We start from the raw sequence: 21,042 nt of genomic DNA on the forward strand, positions 1-21,042 counted from the left end.
CCTAATTTCTGACTGCAGAACCTCATCTCTCTTCATGCTCAATCATTGGGACCAATGTGGACCACAAACTCTGGCTATTCACCTTTGTGCAGAAAATTATCCTTTATCCTCTCTTACATCCTTGACATTGTCACCAGGGAGGCAACATACCATGATGAAGTCACATTGGTCACAGAAACACCTGTCTGTCTCCCTCATGAATCTCATATCATTACCACTGCTCCTTTCTACTTCACCTCTACTATACAGTCGAGCCACTTGCAATGCCAGAAGCTTGGATCTAACTGTACTCCCTAACCATAACTTGAATTTCAATCAAAAATTTAAAATTTTCAAGAAATAATGCTTCTAACATAGAGGCATATGCTTTCCCTTTCTGAACAAGTTTCATTCCCTTTAGTGTTACAGACCTTCTAATTATCTCCGCTTTGACTTATTTTGCTAACCAATCTGGTCAGAGATGTTATTACACATCTTTGGAGCAGGTGGGACTTGAACCCAGGTCTCCCGGTCCAGGGTAGGGTCAATACCCATGCCTCTGTATTTTATGCAATAGCCTACTGTGGGGGACCTTATTAAATGCCTTACTGAAATCCATATACACCACATCAACCGCTTTACCCTCATCCACCTGTTTGGTCACCATCTCTAAGAACTCAATAAGATTTGCGAGGCATGACCTACCCTTCACAAAACCGTGTTGACTATCCCTAATCAACTTATTCCTTTCTAGATGATTATGAATCCTATCTCTTTCCAATACTTTTCCCACAACCAAAGTAAGGCTCGTTGGTCTATAGTTACCAGGATTGTCTCTACTCCCCTTATTGAACAAGGCAACAATATTTGCCATCTCACCAGTCTTCTGGCACTATTCCTGTAGACAATGATGACATAAAGATCAAAGCCAAAGGCCCTGCAATCTCCACCCCGGCTTCCCAGAGAATATTAGGATAAATCCCAACCAGCCCAGGGGACTTATCTATTTTTGCACTTTCCAGATTTGCAAACACTACCTCCTTATGCATTTCAATCCCATCTAGTCTAGTAGCCTGTGTCTCAGTATTCTCCTTGACAACATTGTCTTTTTCTAGTGTGAATACTGACAAAAAGTATTCATTTAGTGCTTACCCTATCTCCTCTGACTCCATGCACAACCTCCCACTACTATCCTTGATTGCCTAGTCTTACTCCAGTTATGGTGGCTCAGTGGTTAGCACTGCTGCCTCACAGCACCAGGGACCTGGGTTCGATTTGCCACCTGTCTGTGTAGAGTTTGCACATTCTCCCTGTGTCTGCATGGGTTTCCTCGGTGGTCTGGTTTCCTCCCAAAGTCCAAAGATGTGCAGGTCAGATGAATTGGCCATGCTAAATTGCCCATAGTGTTAGATGCATTAGTCAGGGGCAAATATAGGATTGGGGAATGGATCTGGGTGGGTTACTCTTTGGAGGGTTGGTGTGGACATGTCGGGCCAAGTGGCCTGTTTCCATACTATAGGAAATTAATCTAATAATTCTTTTATTCCTGATATACCAATAGAAAGCTTTAGGGTTTTTCTTGACCCTATCCGCCAACGACTTCTCACGTCCCCTCCTGGCTCTCGCTTTAGGTCTTTCCTGTCTAATGTATACCTCTCAAGCTCCCTAAATGAGCCATCACATCTCATCCTAACATAAGCCGCCTTCTTCCTCTTGACAAGAGATTCAACTTCCTTAGTAAACCACGGCTCCTGCTCACAAAAACTTCCTCCCCGCCTGACCAGTACATACGCATCAAGGATCTGCAGTAGCAGTTCCTTGAATAAGATCTGCATTTCAATTGTGCCCATCCCCTGCAGTTTCCTTCCCCATCCTAAATCCTGTCTAATTGCATCATAATGGCCTTTTTCCCCCAGCTATAGCTCTTATATTGTGGTATATACCTATCCCTTTCCATCACTAAAGTAAACATAACCAAATTGTGGTCACTATCACCAAAGTGCTCACCTACCTCTAAATCTAACACCTGCTTGGGTTCATTACCCAGTACCAAATCTAATGTGGCCTTGCTCCTTTTTGGCTTGTTTACACATTTTGTCAGAAAATCCACCTGCACACATTGGACAAAAACTGACCCATTTAAGTACTTGAACTATAGTATTCCTAGTGTATATTTGAAAAGTTAAAGTCCCCATAACAACAACCCTGCCACTCGCTCCTATCTAGGATCATCTTTGCTATCGTATCCTCTACATCTCTGGAACTATTCGGAGGCCTATAGAAAACTCCCAACAGGATGACCTCTCCTTTCCTGTTTCTAATCTCCGCCCAAACTACCTCAGTAGACGAGTCCTCAAACGTCCTTTCTGCAACTGTAATACTGTCCTTGATTAACAGTGCCAACCCACCTCCACCATTTTCTCTGTTCTTAGTGAATCCCAGAACCTGCAATAACCATTCCTGTCCGTGCTCTACCCTTGTCTCCAAAATGGCCACAACATCGAAATCCCAGGTACCTACCCATGCTGCAAGTTAAACCACCTTATTCCGGATGCTGCTGGCGTTGATATAGACATACTTCAAACCAGCTTCTTGCTTACCGGTGCCGCCTTGTGACCTTGAAACCTTATTTCTAACCTCTACTCTCAATCTCCTGTGTACTCGAACTACAACTTAGGTTCCCATCCCCCTGCTGAATTAGTTTAAATCCACTGAAGAGCATTAGCAAATCTCCCCCCAGGATATTGGTTCCCCTCTGGTTCAGGTGAAGACAATCCGGTTTGTAGAGGTCCCACCTACTCAAAAAAGAGCCCCAATTATCCAGGAATCCAAAACCCTCCCTCCTGCACCATCCCTGTAGCCATGTGTTCAACTCCCCTTTCTCCCTATTCCTCGCCTCGCTAGCATGTGGCACGGGCAACAAACCAGAGATAACAACTCTAGCTCTAAGAATGCACCCTAGTTCCCTGAATTTCTGCCTTAAATCCCCGTCTCTCTTCCTACCTATGTCATTGGTGCCTATGTGGACTACTCCCCTTCCCCATTAAGGATCCCAAAAACACGATCCAAGACATCATGAACCCTGGCACCTGGGAGGCAACACCAGCCATGAGTCCCTCTCGATCCCACAGAACCTCCAATCTGTCTCCAATGACTAATGCTCTGCTCCTCTTCTCCCCCCCCCCCCCCCCCCCCCTTCCCTTCTGAGCAACAGGGACAGACTCTGTGCCCCATTGCTTACCCCTGGTAAGTCATTCGCCCCCAATAGTATCCAAAACAGTATACTTGTTGAGGGGAATAGCCACAGGGGATGCCTGCACTGCCTGTCCATTCCCTTTCCATTCCCTGACAGTAACCCATCTACCTTCTTTTACCTGAGGTGTGATTACCTCTCTGTAACTCCTCTCAATAATCCCTTCTGCCTCCCGAATGATCCAGCTCCAGTTCCCTAACGCAGTTTTTGAAATTGAAACATTGTCCCCAATCTTCACTGATTGTGGCCTGAGAGTCAGGAAACTGAGGATCCAGTTGCAGAGACTGGGACTTAGTCCGAGATCAGCAAGTTTATTAATCAGTCTCAAGGGGATATTAGTGTTGAAGGCTGAAGTGTAATCAATGAGTAGCTATTCTTGGTGTCAAGATGTTCTGGGGAGGAGTGAAGGGCAAGTGATATGGTATTTGACATGGATCTGTTGGTCCAATAGGCAAATTGAAGTGGGTCAAGAGTAGTGGGGAGGCTGGAGTTGATTAATGCCATGACCATCCATGCTGCATGCTGCAAAGAAACTGGTCACCTTACCAGTCAGGTGCACAGAACCTTTTTTTTTTGGATAGAGGAGGAGGATGGGTGGGAGACACTACCTGAGTAGTGTTTCACGTAAAGCAACCTCACTCACCCAGCAGTCCCATGTCATTCCTGCTCAGTGTGCGCTCCACCTATACATGAGGTAAGTTTTTATATATTCCAAATTTACCTTCCCGTCGGGCCTCTGAGCCTCGCTGTTGCTCCTCCCACTCCAACTGCCTCTGAGAAATTGAAGCCTTTCACTTTCTAAATGTAGAGTTTAAGCTTCTTGAGTGGTTTCTCAAAGCCTCATTTTTCTATACTGATGATCAACCTTTGGCCTTTTTGTATCCTCTCTGACGCCTACATTTTTTTATAATATAACAAGAATTACATCTTCAAATTTAGTGTAATTCGTACATTAAAGACTGCATAATGTTCGATGGCTTGTGATATCATGTTTGATATGTTTAATTGCAATAATCTTTGCCATGATTTTTTTAAACTTTCTTTAGGTGAAGAAGCAACTGAATATTTAATTTCTATGAGGCCATCTAATTTGAAGATGCTTCTGCACCATATTCTGAGTGGAAAGGAATTTAAAGTCGAGAAAAATGGTTGTTTTCTAAACTTTATTTAATTTTTGACAAAAATATGCGCATATTTATAATATTGATGAAATATACTGACCGAAGTATAATTAAGTGCACAGGAATGTCATCTATCAATGAAGGGTATTTCACAAAGTGGTTTATGACATAATTTGACGTTTTCATCAATTTGAACATCAGTTCAGATATTCAGGAAAAAATACAAATTTGATTTGGTTAAATGTCAGAATTTCAGATATCTTTTGTGCTCACTAGTGTCCAAGATTGAACTTAATGTGATATATTTCATTGTGAGGACATTATAAAATATAAAAGAAAAAATCTATACCTTGCCGTTATAACGTCTTGATAAGATCTCATATGGAATAGAAGCTGGTTTTGATCCTCTGTGTATAATTCTGGAACAGTTTCAGAGGAGGGCCACTTGTTTTCTAGCTAGTTTCTAGCCAGTCTTGCAGAGAGATGGAACTTTTTATTAAGGAGAAGTACCGATTTCCAGGGAATATATTGAGGTCTTCAGAATTATTAAGTTGTTTAGATTCTGTTTGTGTAGGTAGGTTACTTGAGCACAGCTACATTATTTTTGCTGTTTCCATTAATAAGTATGAGTTCAATAACGGAGAACCCTTTAGTGAATTCTGTCCTGTAGTGAAAGGATGAAAATGGGGGCATGGTTGGAGAGGCAGTGGCAGAATTTTATTCAAGCGTCAATCATCTCATGTGTCAGCTAGTGAACAAGTGAGGGATCCACGTTGCCTCTTTTCATGAAGGTCTATCCAACCATGAGCCAATGGTGAGGCATGTAGTGAGCTTTTTGGCCATTCAAGCTGACAGCTCGTGCTCTGGGGAGGCAGTGGTTGGTAGGAAAAGCACCTACTGAAGTGGGATTGCAGAATGAACTGGGCCACAGCTAAGTGATGTGGTGGGGTTAGCCAGGAGAGAGCTACAGCAGTATGGCAAAAAGAGTGTGGGGTGACTCTCTGAGGTTCCATAACATACTTCCCCACCATCACCTTGCCTTCCCACTATCCAGTCTCTCAATCAGCTGTTAGTTGGCTCTGATTGAGGGGCCCTCCCTAGAGGTGACAAGCTGGCTACACAGTTATAAGCATACCAGCAGTGCGATGAGGCCCTCAAGTAGTCATTAATTTGTCACTTAAGGGGCTCGTTTGTGATGTGTGCACATGGTCCATGTGTTTTCCTGCTCAGAATTAATTCTAGAGTCTGGGAAGAGAGTCAGGTATGCCACCTCCCCCTTCCTGCTTCTAAGTTCACCATCAAAAACAGCATTAGATTCACACCACTTTTGGGAGTAAAAATGGAATATTGAAGTTGTTGGGCAAATAGTAGCCTGACAGAATAATATGTCTCAAACATAATATTCCCTGCCTTGTAAACAGGAGAGCTCATTGATGGGGAAATAGTTCAAGGCAAATTTAAATATGAACGTTGAAAATTGGAATTTAAAACTTTTCCCTCAGTCTTAAATGTGATTTGAAAAAGAGCAATATGCAGGCTGTGCTCTGACAGGAATTTGAAGAATGGTGGTCCAACAAAGGCATCCCAAACAAGCTCAACAGCTTACAAATCCTGGTGATAAGTCTTTAACAGAGAATAAAAATGTACATCAAAGGTTCACTCACAAAATGTACATCAAAGGTTCACTCACAAAATGTTTGAGAGTAAAGATGAACATCATACATTGAACATATTCCTAGAATGTCTCATTTAACGATCACAAAACAGATACAAAATTGAAATTTACAGGGGTAAAAGCTGGAGAAATTAATCACAGTAACAACATATGCTGATAAAGCGCATTTACAAATATGTAAACTGAAAATTGAGATACAAGATGAAAATAGATAGAAATCAATCAACACCATTATATACAGCTTATTGGCATTAGAGTAAGACTTTTCAGAAGATATGTGGTTTCACAAAAATAATCATGTTGCAGGAAGTAAGTGTCTTCCTTTCAGGAATATGAAAAACTTTTTAGTGTCTACATATTTGGATGTAATTGAGAATTCAGTTCTATTAGAACAAATTTCCAGAGTAGAGGTAGTTTTTTTTGTGCTTTGGTAGATGATAGATGAGTTACTTTTCAGTCTACATAATCATCTTGAGTTTTTTATTCTCTTGTTATGCATGAAATTTGTTATGAGCCCAGCTGATGTTATTACTGGACAAGTCTGATCCCGGACAGAAATCTGGCTCAATAGATCATGTTTTGTTTTGGTTTCAGTAACGTAATTGCTCTCTGAAACATGTGCATGCAATGTTGAGGATTTGATTTTAATAATAGAACAGATGTTTGGGAGAAGATTTGTAGTTTGGGTGCTCGTTGTTGTGGTTCTGTTTGCCGAACTGGGAATTTGTGTTGCAGACGTTTCGTCCCCTGTCTAGGTGACCTCCTCAGTGCTTGGGAGCCTTCTGTGAAGCGCTTCTGTGATGTTTCCTCTGGCATTTATAGTGATTTGTATCTGCCGCTTCCGGTTGTCAGTTCCAGCTGCCCGCTGCAGTGGCCGGTATATTGGGTCCAGGTCGATGTGCTTGTTGATTGAATCAGTGGATGAGTGCCATGCCTCTCGGAATTCCCTGGCTGTTCTCTGTTTGGCTTGTCCTGTAATAGTAGTGTTGACCCAGTCGAACTCATGTTGCTTGTCATGTGAGTGTGTGGCTTCTAAGGATAGCTGGTCATGTCGTTTCGTGGCTAGTTGGTGTTCATGGATGCGAATCGTTAGCTGTCTTCCTGTTTGTCCTATGTAGTGTTTTGTGCAGTCCTTGCATGGGATTTTGTACACTACATTGGTTTTGCTCATGCTGGGTATCAGGTCCTTCGTCCTGGTGAGTTGTTGTCTGAGAGTGGCTGTTGGTTTGTGTGCTGTTATGAGTCCTAGTGGTCGCAGTAGTCTGGCTGTCAGTTCAGAAATGCTCTTGATGTATGGTAGTGTGGCTAGTCCTTTGGGTTGTGGCATGTCCTACCTTCCGTTGTCTTTCCCTTAGGCATCTGTTGATGAAATTTCAGGGGGTATCAGTTTTTGGCGAATACATTGTATAGGTATTCTTCTTCCTCTTTTTGCAGTTCTGGTGTACTGTAGTGTGTTGTGGCCCTTTTGAATAGTGTCTTGATGCAACTTCTTTTGTGTGTGTTGGAGTGGTAGCGGCAGATACAAATCACTATAAATGCCGGAGGAAACATCACAGAAGCGCTTCACAGGAGTCTCCCAAGAACTGAGGATGTCACCTAGACAGGGGACGAAACGTCTGCAACACAAATTCCCAGCTCAGCGAACAGAACCACAACAATAGAACAGAAGTTTATTAACCAAACAAAATGAAGATAAAATAGAATAAACCAAACTCTTTACATAAAATACATATTTGGAGATTTGTAAATGCATAGTAGAAATCACATCTCATAAATTAACTTGGAGGCAATGGCTAGTAGTATCATTACTGGACTATTAATTCCGAGATCCAAGAAATGTTCTGGGAATCCAAGTTCAAATTCTGCCATGGCAGATGGTGAAATTTGAATTCAATAAAAATCTGCTATTAAAAGGCTAATGACCACAAAATCATTATTGTTTGTCATGCATGTTCTTCATGGAAGGTAAATGCCAGAATTAGCTGGTTTAGCCTGCGTGTGACTCCAGACCCACAGCAATGTCATTGACTCTTAACTGTCATCTGGACAATTTGGGTTGGGCAATAACTGCTAGTCTAGCCAGTGACACCTACAATCCTGTGAATTAATAAAAAATATTCCAAAACACTCCTTTACAGATCCTAAAACACACCTTAACATTACCCAAAAAAATGCCCGTATTGTACCCACACCAGAGAAAAGCTTATTATGACAACTTGATGGATTTAAGTTAACTGTGACCTTAAGTTTACAGACTAGAAGATCTGTTTTGCTGGAGCTTTTTGGCATTTGTGTATAAGTGTTCTCTGCATTCTTCAGGTTTTACAAATTAGATTAGATTAGATTACTTACAATGCGAAAACAGGCCCTTCGGCCCAACAAGTCCACACCAAAGAGCAACCCACCCAGACCCATTCTCCTACATTTATCCAAACATTTTGGTCTGGGAATATTACCAAATTTCTTCCTCTAAGGAAATCAATTTTTGCTGTCGTCTCTTAGGAGAGCTGTTTATTACGTCCATTTTCATCCAAGGACTTGTGAACTGCCCTAAATGGAAAATCAAAAACTTTTTTTCCTCTAAGTTATGAGCATTTTCCTGTAGCTTAAAATATTCCATAATGTTCTAAGAGAAACCTGATACACAAATTTTTTGTACCTTGTTTGGCTGTGAACCATCCTAATGTGCGTACAAAACTCATTGGCTCTGAAAGTTAACTGTTTCAAAATAACCTAAAGAAATAACCGAGGCTACATAAATGCCAACAAGTTGATCTTCAGACACACAAAAACCGATATATGATTAATTCATAAATCCAAACTTAAATGAGGTTAAAATATGTATAAATCTTAGTTTACACCATAACACAAAGATTGTTGGTGTTTATAAGCTAGCAGGAACCATTAAGGACACTCAACTACTTCATCCTTGTATACAGTTATGAAGTGAAGAAAAGAATCAAGAAAATGAAAACAATTGGAAGTTGGAGAGGCCAGGTAGCTGGACAAACTAGGTTATATTTAGGGGTGGACTGGAAATGTTTTGTTCATTTTTTGCTTTGGAGGAATAAATACTGCTGTGCAACTAATATTGAAGTTTAAAGGGGTGGCAGGATGGCTCAGTGGTTAGCACTGCTGCCTCACAGCGCCAGGCACCCGGGTTCAATTCCAACTTCAGGTTACTCTTTGGAGGGTTGGTGTGGACTTGTTGGGATTCTATTCTATTAATTTCCAGTGGTAGGATTGTATTTTGGTAATATTGCCTTGGCATTATTTGAAGAATTATTAACCAATTTAAAATAAACAATTAAATGTCTATATTAGTGCATTAATAACTGCAGGTCAATTTAAACTATTTGTCATTTTGTTTTGAGGAGCAACTTCATGCATCAAATCATACTCTACTATTCAGCAGTCTATCATCTTATGTTGGTTGAAATGTCTTAAGAATGAAATCCATGTATGTGAAGAAGTTTTTATTTTGTTTATATTTCACCTTCGTGCCTCAGTGAGACGTTTTTAAATTCATTGAAGGGATCTAGGTGTCAGTGGCAAGGCCACCATTTATTGCCCTGGAAAAGATGTAAATGAACTGTTTTCTTGAACCTCTGCAGTTCTGGGTTTAGGGATACCTACACAATATTTTAAAAGCCCAGTCTTATTTCCTGTAACTCAGTTTGAAGTTGGGTTCCAACCTATTTTCAGATGCAACCGTTATCCAATAAGTATAATTTATTTATCTTTTTTAACTGTGACCATTTTATTTGTCTACCTATAGTTGATCATTCTACTTGGAAACATGTTTCAATTCATGATGTCGATCATACAGGGGCGACAAAAAGTGAGAGAGCTGGAATTAGCCAGTTGAAGGTTGAAATGAAGCAGGTGAGCAGCTCACTTCTCTGATGTACATCTTGCATATATGTATACATAAGCATTTCTAAATGCTGTTAAAAGATAAAAGTGATTGCCCATTGTCAAATAGATAAGATTCAGCCTTGGTGTGGTTAATTTGCCATTTGCAAATGGGGTGCACTGCATTGGCACTTGTAGGCACAAACGTTTATACATTCACAAGGGTGCTTGGTGTAGTTTCTGTTCCTATCACCTGTTGGAAAATGCAAGGACTTGATAATTTCTTTTTGCCAGTTATCACTGAAGAATGGTGTTCTAGTGACAAAACCTTTGGCGTCATCCTTAGCATAAATGATTTGTCCAGATTTTGTGCTAACAGCCAATAGGATGTCCTGTTTGTTGCGAAGAAATCGAGCTGCATCATACAACATCCACTGGTGTGGAGTTAAAAGTGGCATCTGAAAATTTCTTTCCTTGTTGCTGTGTTCTGCTACAAGCTTCACCTAAGCCAATATTTTGCAGAGAGACTCAGCATTAAAATGCATACCCACTAAATATCCAGTGAAGTTGCCAGAAAAAAAAAGTTGCTTGAAGAAGAAAAAACAAAGATTTATTACTGCATAATGTTGACCAATGTTAATTTCCTGTATGATAGTGAATTATATTTAAAAGATTGTTAACCTCACTTACCCATTTGTGATGAACAAAAAACAAAGCCTGAGCCGATCCAAATGTACTGTCTAAACCTGTTGGTCAATTCCTAAGCATCTGTATCCGTCTGCTCCCCACCTACTCATGCATTTGTCCAGACGCATCTTAAATAAATCTGCTATGCCTGCCTCTACCACCTCTGCTGGCAATGCATTCCAAACGCCCACCACCCTCTGTGTGAAGTACTTGCCACGTGTATCCCCCTTAAACTTTCCACCTCTCACCTTGAAAGCATGACCTCTCGTTATTGAATTCTTTACCCTGGGAAAAAGCTTGTCTCTATCCACTCTGTCTATACACTTCATGATTTTGTAAACCTCAATCAGGTCCCCTTCAATCTCCTTTTTTCTAATGAAAATAAACCCAACCTACTCGACCTTTCTTTATAGCCAGCACCTTCCATTCCAGGCAACATCCTCGCAAACCTTCTCTGCACCCTCTCCAAAGCGTCCACATCCTTTTGGTAATATGGCGACCAGAACTGTACACAGTATTCGAAATGCGGCCGAACCAATGTCTTGTACAATTTTAACATGATTTGCCAGCTCTTATACTCAATACCCCGTTCAATGAAGGCAAGCATACTATATGCCTTCTTGACCACTCTATCCACCTGTGCAGCAACCTTCAGGGTACAATGGACCTGTACTCCCAGATCTCTCTGCCCATCAACTTTTCCCAAGGCTCTTCCGTTCATTATATAATTCACTCCAGAATTAGCCTTGCCTAAATGCATCACCTCACATTTGTCTGGATTGAAAACCATCTGCCACTTTTCCATCCAACTCTCCAGTCTACCTATATCTTCCTGTATTCTCTGACAGTCCCTGATGCTTTCTGCTACTCCACCAATCTTCGTGTCATCTGCAAACTTGCTGATCATACCAACAGTGCCCTCTTCCAGATCATTTATGTATATTGCAAACAACAGTGGCCCCAACACTGACCACTGGTCACCTTTCTCCATTTCGAGAAACTCCCTTCAACTAATACTGTGTCTCCTGTTGCTCAACCAGTTCTTTACCACCTAGCTAGAACACCTTGCACACCATGTGACTTCACTTTCTCCATTAGTCTGCCCTGGGGAACCTTCTCAAATGCCTTACTAAAGTCCATGTATATGACATCAACAGCCCTTCCTTCATCTATCAACTTGGTCACTTCCGCAAAGAACTCTATTAAGTTGGTAAGGCATGATCTCCCCTACACAAAACCATGTTGTCTATCACTGATAAGCCCATTTCTTTCTAAATATACATAGATCCTATCCCTCAGTACCTTCTCCAGCAACTTTCCCACCACTGGCATCAAGCTCACTGGTCTGTAGTTACCCAGAATATCCCTACTACCCTTCTTGTACAGGGGGACAACATGAGCAACCCTCCAGTCCTCCGGCATCTCATCTGTATTTAAGGTGACTGCTGAGATAGGACTGAAAACTGAGTATTGAGTGATTGTGGTCGGCAGGATTGGTTTGGCTTGTGTGGAAAGGTGGACAGTATGGTGCATTTAGGATATGGCTACCAGGTGGGCCATTAGAATGCCATCCTAAAGAGCATTATGTTTTACTGTTGGCTTAATGTTCGTTAATATTCTTTCTCATCCTCTGAAGAGGTATTGAGCTATGTGCCTTTAACTTCTGAAAGAGATACTTACTATTTACCTGCAGTTGGCAGGTCACAGATATTTCACACAGGTGACCAATAACTGCTGTTTTTTAAGAGCAGACAGCTGTGTAGACTTTGTTACAGGAAGGCCAGTCGAATGAGGAACCTCTGATACTTCTACACTATGTTGTGTAGAATACAGCAGCCCTCGTTCTTGGGAGCATGGCTGGTGTATATCGAAGGACGTCTCCAGATTTGCCAAGCACAGCTTCCGCATTCTAATTATTTGTTTGTTATTTAATATACTTGTTAACTAGGTTTAACTATTAAAACCAATAGCTTCTGTGCCTCACTGTTCAGATGCATAACTGTCATCACCCATCTTTCAAGTAGATGGTCCTCGTTTTCAAGTAACTAGCCAGTTAGTGCATTCTGAGTATGAAAAGGTCATGGAGGGTTGGATTGGAAAAACATGTCCTCCCTGGAAATCTTGGACCAGCATTTTATTTTTCGTGCTTTCAAACATGACAGGGTCATGACCTTGTAACTTGATTTTTGGTGTGTGCACTCAATGTTGCCTTTCAGCCATGGGAATGAGTAAGACCCTCGAACCAAAGCATTGCTCGTTCTGGCTGGCATCATCACTGTGTTACGACACAGTGTAAACCTCTCTGCTAATTTAAACCAGCCACACAGAAAAGATTCACTCTCTGCTGTAATCTGTTCAAATTCAAGAGGCAAAGAGCTATCCCAGAGATCTCAATTTAAAGTAAAAATTAACAGCTTTGTTCTTAAGACAACATTAAAACCAGCAACTATTTACTTCTTTCTCTTAAACCTATCTTTTACCTCCCACTCTACAATACTAGTCTGATTTTTTTTTTTTAAATCCCTATTAAGATTTACAAAAAAAAAGCTTCAAAACCAGTCAGCTTCGCTCATTCTCCTTTATAGATTTTCCTCTGTAGATTCTCTCCAGGTTGTCCCCAATGTTCTACTGCTCAAACTCCCCACAGACAAGTACCTTTCAGAGAGCTCTTCAACTAGGAGTCTGCATTTGTTGGTCTTTGGCATTTCTCCTGCTAACTGTTCAAAATGTCTGGTTTTATACCCAAAAACATCTGCTTGTTTTATTGGTTTTAATATTATCAAAATACTAAATTCAAATTTGATTGGATTTTGGTAGTTGGGGCATAACTTAAACTGATTGACCAAATTTGAATTTGTCTTTGTTTCATGGCAACCAGTTGCTGCTATTTGTTTCGACCAAGTGTTACATTGTCAGCTTGCTCAGGATTCTGTACTTTGTCAGACCTTGCTAGCTTTCCAACTGTTAAAAATATAGCACACCTCCATAACAATTGTGAAAGTGTTTGTAATTAATTGCCCTGGCAAACATGATATTTATCACCTTTGTGATGCATTTGTGCATGGCTGACTGAGAATTCCTGTTATGTCTGTTGCACGTCCCTCGAAGGAGCCTGGAAGAAATGTTGTACAGATCATTCCGCTGTAACGTGCGTTTCGTTAATGCGAATTTGCTGTAATGCATTTGAAAAACTGGGGACACTTTCTAAAACGCAAACTTTTAAAATGCGTGTTGGTTATAAAGTAATTACATTGTCAACACTTTAAGCGCTGTTTCTAAAGTGCGATTTTTCTATAATGCATGATTGCACAGGAATGCAACCATTGCGTTACAGAAGGACTACCTGTATATGACAGATATAAAGTGGAAATGGACAAACCTCCAACTCAGTGAAAGTGACAGGCATGTGTTGAAAATCCCCTCAGGCAATAGATATTGCCTTCACAGGAATGAAAGTTAGTTCTCAAGTATTATGGGCAAAATACTTTCACTTAGGCATGGAGGGAAGGTGTGAGATTTCATTACTTATAGGGATTTCTTGTCTGTCATTTGTTCAGCCCCCTTGTTTGCTGCTGTGCTGTTCCTAGAATTCAATGACTAGTTGCAGCAAGCTTGCGAAATCCGTTCAATGACTGTTATATTTGAAAATCCCAATTTTTAAAAAACTGTTAACCACTTTCTAACATGTTTAATTTGGCAACCTGCCTTTCCCAAGTGGTTTTCTTGCATATAACTGAATATGATGCAGTTAAATTTAAAAATTCCAATAGTTTTCCAATGTAGTACCAATGTGTGTCTTTAATCAACTAATTGTCTCCCATAACCTCCCACTCTTTGAAGTTGAAGTTTCACCCAGCTCCCAGGTTTCCCGTAAATGACACAATGCTGAAATGAATTTCTAATTACTGTAAGTTGGTCCACCGAAGCTGTGTAAAGTGTTTGAACAGCTGGGAAGCATGATGAGTGCTGTCTAATTTAAAATCTGAGTCACAATCTCTGATAGTGATAGATGAAGGTGGGGAATTACTGTAAAATCACTCATAGCTATCATTCAGTTATTGGTTCTATGTTATTAAAGCACAATTAGTATTTTTGTCCAAAAGATCTCTGCAATATCCTGATAGAACTTGTTTTGCATTGGCAGCACAGTTTTGGTTATTGATTATGACTGACTTTAATTTCACTTCCCTCTACCACACTCAGTATTTGATTTCAACAGAGAAGAGACTGCCTGCAGTTTACCACAAGTATTTTCAACCAGAGAAGATTCGAGGTTATACACATGAAAATGACAGTGATTTATATAACAGGATGATAACATTATGTGCTATATCCTTATTTATGTGAGGAAAGAGATTAAAATATCATGCATGGATGCGGGAAACACATAATATGTACGTGTTTTGGCAGTCTGACAGCTGTGGAGTTGAGATAGCAATGATGCTGCCATTTTATAAAATTATATTGCACCATGACAGTGTCTCACTCAATGTGTAGATTTCTTGTGACTAAATATCTGGTATTTTTTTCCCTGTTTGTAGATGGATTCACGTAGATTTTCTGCTGGTGTAACGAATAAGGAGGTGACATGTTTGTAGCTGGAACTATAGCTTCCACAACTTTAATTTCTTTTTTTAATCTGCCTCAACATCTAACTACTTCTCCACAAAGCATTAAACACTGTGCATTGCTTTGAAGATGCAACTTAACCATCAGTTCAAAGTTTTTAATTAAAACAATAGTGCATCACAGACAGTGTTCTCTGTTACAAGACATGTAATTGTTGCATGCAATGATTTGGTTGCACTTTTATCTGATTGCACGCATTCCATGTTTTAATCTTTCTCCCTCCTATTTAACTTAATTTTTCACCATTCTCCCTCAGTATCACCAACTTATTCATCAGAGAGCAACAAAATAACTTCCCTTCACGCTTTCCCATTCATTCTTAAACTCTTTCGTTATCTTGGAAGCACTTGGAAAACAGTGGCGGGATTGGATAGAGTCAAAAACAAAAACAGAAATTGCTGGAAAAGCTCAGCAGGTCTGGCAGTATCTTAGCAGAGAAATCTAATTTGTCTGAAGTGACTAATTTTGGTTCGAAAGGGAGGCTTGTGAAGTAGGATGGCCGATAGCAGTTAACATGTAAGAATCGTTCTCTCTCTCTGCAGTTGAAACTAGATAGGTTATGAGTCTCTCTCGCACCTTCCTGGAATGCTTGGAACCCCTCAAGAATCAGCATCTGACAATAGGTTTTAAGAGGCCTTTGAGGGTGCTTAATTAGTTATGTAATACTTTCAGAAAGGTAGCCCTATTACTGCACTTCCTTCCAATCTTGCCTTTTTGAAAGTAGTTCAGAAACAGGATGGTGCTGGCAAATAACACTTTGGTCAGTGGTGCATATTTCCACATGCTCCTGTCTCACTGCTCGTCCCCATCGTGTCCAAAAACCCTAGCCCACTGTCATTTATTTTATTGTTATTTTGTGCATAAATGTTGGTGACGATATTTACCTACATTACAGTGATGTCTATACTTCAGAAATTCACTGTTAGTTGTGAAGTGTTTTGGAATACCCTGACGATGCAAAAGATACCATATAAATGCAAGCTAATTATTTTCCTTTTTTTTGGTAAGCACAATAAATTATTCTATCAGAACCTTTGAGCATAACTTGACCCTTTGATTAAGTTGTTGCCATGCAGAGAGAAAAAGGAGTTGAAGTCTGAAACAAAATAGGAAATAATAAATATGCAGTAAAGATTGTTCAGCATATAAAGAAAATTGAATCAGTGTTTCAAGTGAGGCCTGATATAATCCTAACAGAAACCTAATCATTTGCAGGTTTACAGGTATTTCTGTCCTAATGACATTTTTAACCATGGATTTTAATTTTGCTTTTTGCATGAAGTCACAAAAATGAACTGACCACTTTCCTCATAATTTTCATACCTTCAATATTTGAAGTCACTAACTTTCAATTTGCTTTGACAGGCCAGAAAACAGCAAAATTATTTTATATATTCTGGTATGTTCTTTAACCTAACATATATTGTTTCCCATCCTTGTAGACGGGATCCCAGATGACATCTGAAATTATGCCTGGTGAAATGCAAGAGGTAACAACTATTAATATTAGTAATATTGTATAACATTTATTAATTCTTTTGGTAATTAAGTTGTTACTCAGTTGCGTCTTCTCAATCTGTCAGAATCATTGTGCATTAACTGCATTATACATCGAGTTGATATCTGCATGCCTTACCTCAAATCAAAAAAATGTATTAAATAGCATTGTCAGACCCGAGGTAGAAATACGCTCTGACAACTGAGCATGGTCTGCTGCTTGTAAGAATGCTTCTGCAAAATAATTTTACATGGTTTCTGTGATATAATGAGATTCATATAAATAATGATGATGTAACTAAGTCAGACATAAGTAAGACAGAAGACAGCAGTCTAAAATGAGCATGTGAAGAGAGACGCTACAGACACTACATTCAAATATAAATAACTACTGTAACCAACATGGAGATTGCACGTGCACACACACCTTTTTTGTGGGCATCAACAATTGTAAAGGTAGTGCCTATATTTAATCTTCTCAGCTCCCAGATGCTGCTTCCTGTTATTTTTGTGGGAACTGGACACCTTTCTTTTTGATTGTCAGAAAGAGAATTCTCAATTTGTGGTCATGATTGCATTCTTAGTTTCAGATTTCTGATCTTCTGAAGTGAGAGAGCTTCTTGAAATAGCAACTTGTTTGTATTTTTTTATCTGCTGAGTTCAATGTGACCAGGCTTGATGCAAGTAGGTGATAGTTTCATCTTCAAAATGATTCTCATGAAGATGTAGATCTGATAGGAAATGAAAACTTTTCATGCCTCTGGGGAGAACTGGTTTTGTTTCATTTTTGGGGAAGTTGTTACTTTCAGCTCAGGGTGTCTATTTTCTCATCCACATTAGCTTCATGAAACTTGGCCAACCTCTATGTGGCTGGGCGATACCTGTGGCCATCTTAAATCAGTATTATAAATGCTGACATTTTTCACAGACTTGTTCCTTCCAAACCCTAAACCTAACCCTAACCCTTGCAGGGATGTTCTATGGCAAGGGAGTTTTGAAAGAAGTGCTTTTTTAATGTTCTTTTTGACCTATACCAGCTATTTAGCAGAATAGGAGTTCTTTTTACTGGGAAAAGGGATTATGAAAGTACAAAAAACAGACTGCTAGAAAGTTGTGATGTGGAGGTGCCAATGTTGGACTGGGATGGACAAAGTTAAAAATCACACAACATCAGGTTATAGTCCAACAGGTTTATTTGCAAGTACTACCTTTCAGACTGCTGCTCCTTCATCAGGTAACTAGTGGGGCAGGATCATAAGATACAGAATTTATAGCAAAAGATCTCATTTAGAATGATATATTGAACAAACCTAGATCACTGTTAAGTCTTTCATTTTTTGGAATGGGTTGTGGTTTCGGTTCATTAATGTGTAAATCCCAGAACTTCTTTTAGGTCGCATTCTTGAGATACTTAAAGTTTTATTGAAAAGAGGGTGACACCTCAGCTCAGACAATGTATTAAAGGTGTGAGGTTAGAGTCTGTCTGATACCAACCTTGAGTCAGAATGGTTCTACTTCCAAAGTAGGAATTTATAAAATGTTATATGGATTGACTGCCTGCAGGTTGTGTGCTTTTTGAGCAAAAGTAGAATGTATCTGCAAATGCAAATTCACCCTATAGACATGTGTGTGTGTGTGTAAGTGTGTGTGTAAGTGTGTGTGTAAGTGTGTGACAGAGTAGTGTGTTTGTGTGCTTGGTCGAGTGTGTGTGTGTGTGAGTGTAGTGGAGTATAAGCCTGTGAGAGGGTGTGTGTGTGGGTATGAATGCAGGGAGTATAGGTGTGTGTCTGAAAGAGAGCGTGTGTGCGGTTTGCGTAAGTGTGTGAATATGTAAGAGAATGTGTGTATGTGAGAGAGTGAGTGTGTATAGTGTAGTGGGGTCACCTGCAGTGTGACATGAGCCCAAGGTCCCAGTTGAGGCCGTCCTCATGGGTATCGAACTTGGCTATCAGCTTCTGCTCGTCCATTCTGTGTTGTTGCATATCCCCTTGGAGGATGGTCACCCGAAGATCCGAAGCTGAATGTCCCTGACTGCTGAAGGGAGGGAATACCTCTGCCTGGCGATTATTGCACGGTGTCCATTCATCTGTTGTCATAGCGTTTGTTTGGTCTCACCAGTGCACCATGCCTTGGGGCATTCTTGCCTGCGGCGTATGAGAAAGACAACGTTGGCCGAGTCACAGGAGTACCTGCCGTGTACATGGTGGGTGCTGTCTCCACGTGTAATGGTGGTATCCATGTTGACACTCTGACACATCTTGCAATAGTTGCCTTGACAGGGTTGTACAGTGTGGTCGATATTGTCCTGAAGGCTGATCAGTTTGCTGTAAACAACAGTATGTTTAAGGTTTGGCGGTTGTTTAAATGTGAGAAGCGGAGGTGTAGGAGAGGTCTTGGCAAGGTGCTCATCCTCATCAATAATGTGTTGCAGGCTGCAACGAATATGGCATAGTTTCTCCACTCTCGGAAAGTATTGGACAATAAAGGGTTTTCTCTCTCTCACTCTCACTCTCACTCTCACACTCACTCACTCTCACTCACTCTCACTCACTCACTCACTCTCACTCACTCACTCACTCACACTCTCTCTCACTCACTCACACTCTCACTCACTCACACTCTCACTCACTCACACTCTCACTCACACACTCTCTCTCACTCTCACTCTCACACTCTCACTCTCTCTCACACACACTCACTCTCTCTCTCACACACTCACTCTCTCTCTCACTCTCTCTCTCTCTCTCTCTCTCTCTCTCTCACACACTCTCTCTCTCTCTCTCTCTCTCACACTCTCTCTCTCTCTCTCTCTCTCTCTCTCTTTCTCCCCCTCACATGCACATGCAAACATGCGCGCACACAAAGACATACAAGTCTATAGGGTGAATTTGCATTTGCAGAATTCTATTGGCATATATATTCTACTTTTCATTCAATCCATAAAACATTTTATAAATTCCTACTTTGAAAATAGAACCAGTCTGACTCAAGATTGGGATACAGACAGACTCTAACCTTACATAATACATTGTCTGAGCTGAGATGTCACCTTTTTTATTTATAAAGCCTTAACCTATCTCAAGAATGTGATTAAAAGAAGTTCTGGGATTTACATATTAATGAACTGAAACCTTCAACTCATTCCAAAAGATGTCTGACTTAACAGTGATCTAGGTTTGTTCAATATATCGTTTTAATTGCATCGCACTGTGATCTTTTGCTATGAATTCTGTGTCTTATGATCTTGCCCCACTAGTTGAAGGCACAGTGCTCTGAAAGGTAGTACTTCCAGGTTGGACTACAACCTGGTGTTGTGTGCTTTTTAACTCTTAAGAAGTTGAACAATGCAGGCTAAGTATCATCGACAAATAATGAAGACTCGGTTTCAAGGTACTTTGCACCAGTCACATGCATTGCTCCACAGACTGTTTTGATATGCTACTATTCATAGGAATTGACAGATAAATACCATGAATTTTATCATGGTGTAAGATGGGAAACATTTTGGTAACCATTTTATTTTTATAAATGCATAAAGTATTTGTATGATGTAGCAGATTAAAGTATTTAATTTGCAATGCATAATTAAACTTGCTATTTCTATGAATAAATTTAATTATCACAACTTGATGATTACATCATAATTTAGTTACATTTGCCTTTGGCTACTGATTATTGTGAGCAATCTCGTGTTTGTGTGATGATGAAAGCTAAAACATTGAGCAGCCTAAACTGCTTTACTTTATCTTAAAATATACTGGAACATTCTTTGTAAGCACATAACAAAATGTTCCATAAGTTACAGCAGATAAGAAAGCTCTCCAATGTGGCTGAGACTTTCACCAGTATTCAGTTGGAGGATAGTGATTTCGTTGATGCACGCTTTGGACAATGGCTGCGGCGAAGGCGCATTGATGGCGCACTCAACAGAGTCCCAGTTGGTTTTTATCAGCGAGTCTGGAAAATCTTACAGAAGGTCAGTGTATTTATCAGTGCTTCAGTAGAATTGTTTTTTTAGAAAAAATTATTTTCTAAATTCATTTTTGAAAAGAGAAAATCTGTCATAATGGATTTGGTTTATGCAGTGTCGAGGATTGGCTTTTAAAGGTAATGTTCTCCAATCAACTACAACGGAAGAGGTAAACCACATCTGTTTTATATTAGCCTTCAATGGTATAGTTTGTCTCAATGATCTATATTATCCTATATTATCCAAACATGCCAATTTAGTCTGAAAACAAAAATGCAAAAGAATTAACTGTATGCATAGAGAGAGAGAATCAAAGTTATAATTTTGGTTTGATGAATTTTCATCAGAATTGAAAAATGTTTGGGATATGAAGCTG

The 21,042-nt window shown here is 40.0% G+C and overlaps 1 protein-coding gene across 10 annotated transcripts in view; it reads left to right on the top strand.

The window, feature by feature from the left end:
- phka1a (phosphorylase kinase, alpha 1a (muscle)) overlaps window positions 1-21,042 on the top strand; it is a 140,087-nt gene that overhangs the window by 110,710 nt on the left and 8,335 nt on the right. For 5 of the 10 annotated variants that reach the window (XM_043704548.2, XM_043704547.2, XM_043704556.2 and 2 more), the window contains 6 exons: window positions 4,279-4,380; window positions 9,807-9,913; window positions 15,112-15,153; window positions 16,642-16,689; window positions 20,496-20,672; window positions 20,782-20,835. In XM_043704548.2, coding sequence (XP_043560483.2) covers window positions 4,279-4,380; window positions 9,807-9,913; window positions 15,112-15,153; window positions 16,642-16,689; window positions 20,496-20,672; window positions 20,782-20,835 — 530 coding nt within the window. The remainder of the gene's footprint in view (window positions 1-4,278; window positions 4,381-9,806; window positions 9,914-15,111; window positions 15,154-16,641; window positions 16,690-20,495; window positions 20,673-20,781; window positions 20,836-21,042) is intronic. The other 5 variants (XM_043704549.2, XM_043704550.2, XM_043704551.2 and 2 more) reach the window with 5 other exon arrangements.

This window comes from Chiloscyllium plagiosum, unplaced genomic scaffold (assembly GCF_037043375.1).
Source record: "Chiloscyllium plagiosum isolate Xiang-an unplaced genomic scaffold, Cpla_swu_hap1 HiC_scaffold_11, whole genome shotgun sequence".
NCBI lineage: Eukaryota > Metazoa > Chordata > Chondrichthyes > Orectolobiformes > Hemiscylliidae > Chiloscyllium > Chiloscyllium plagiosum.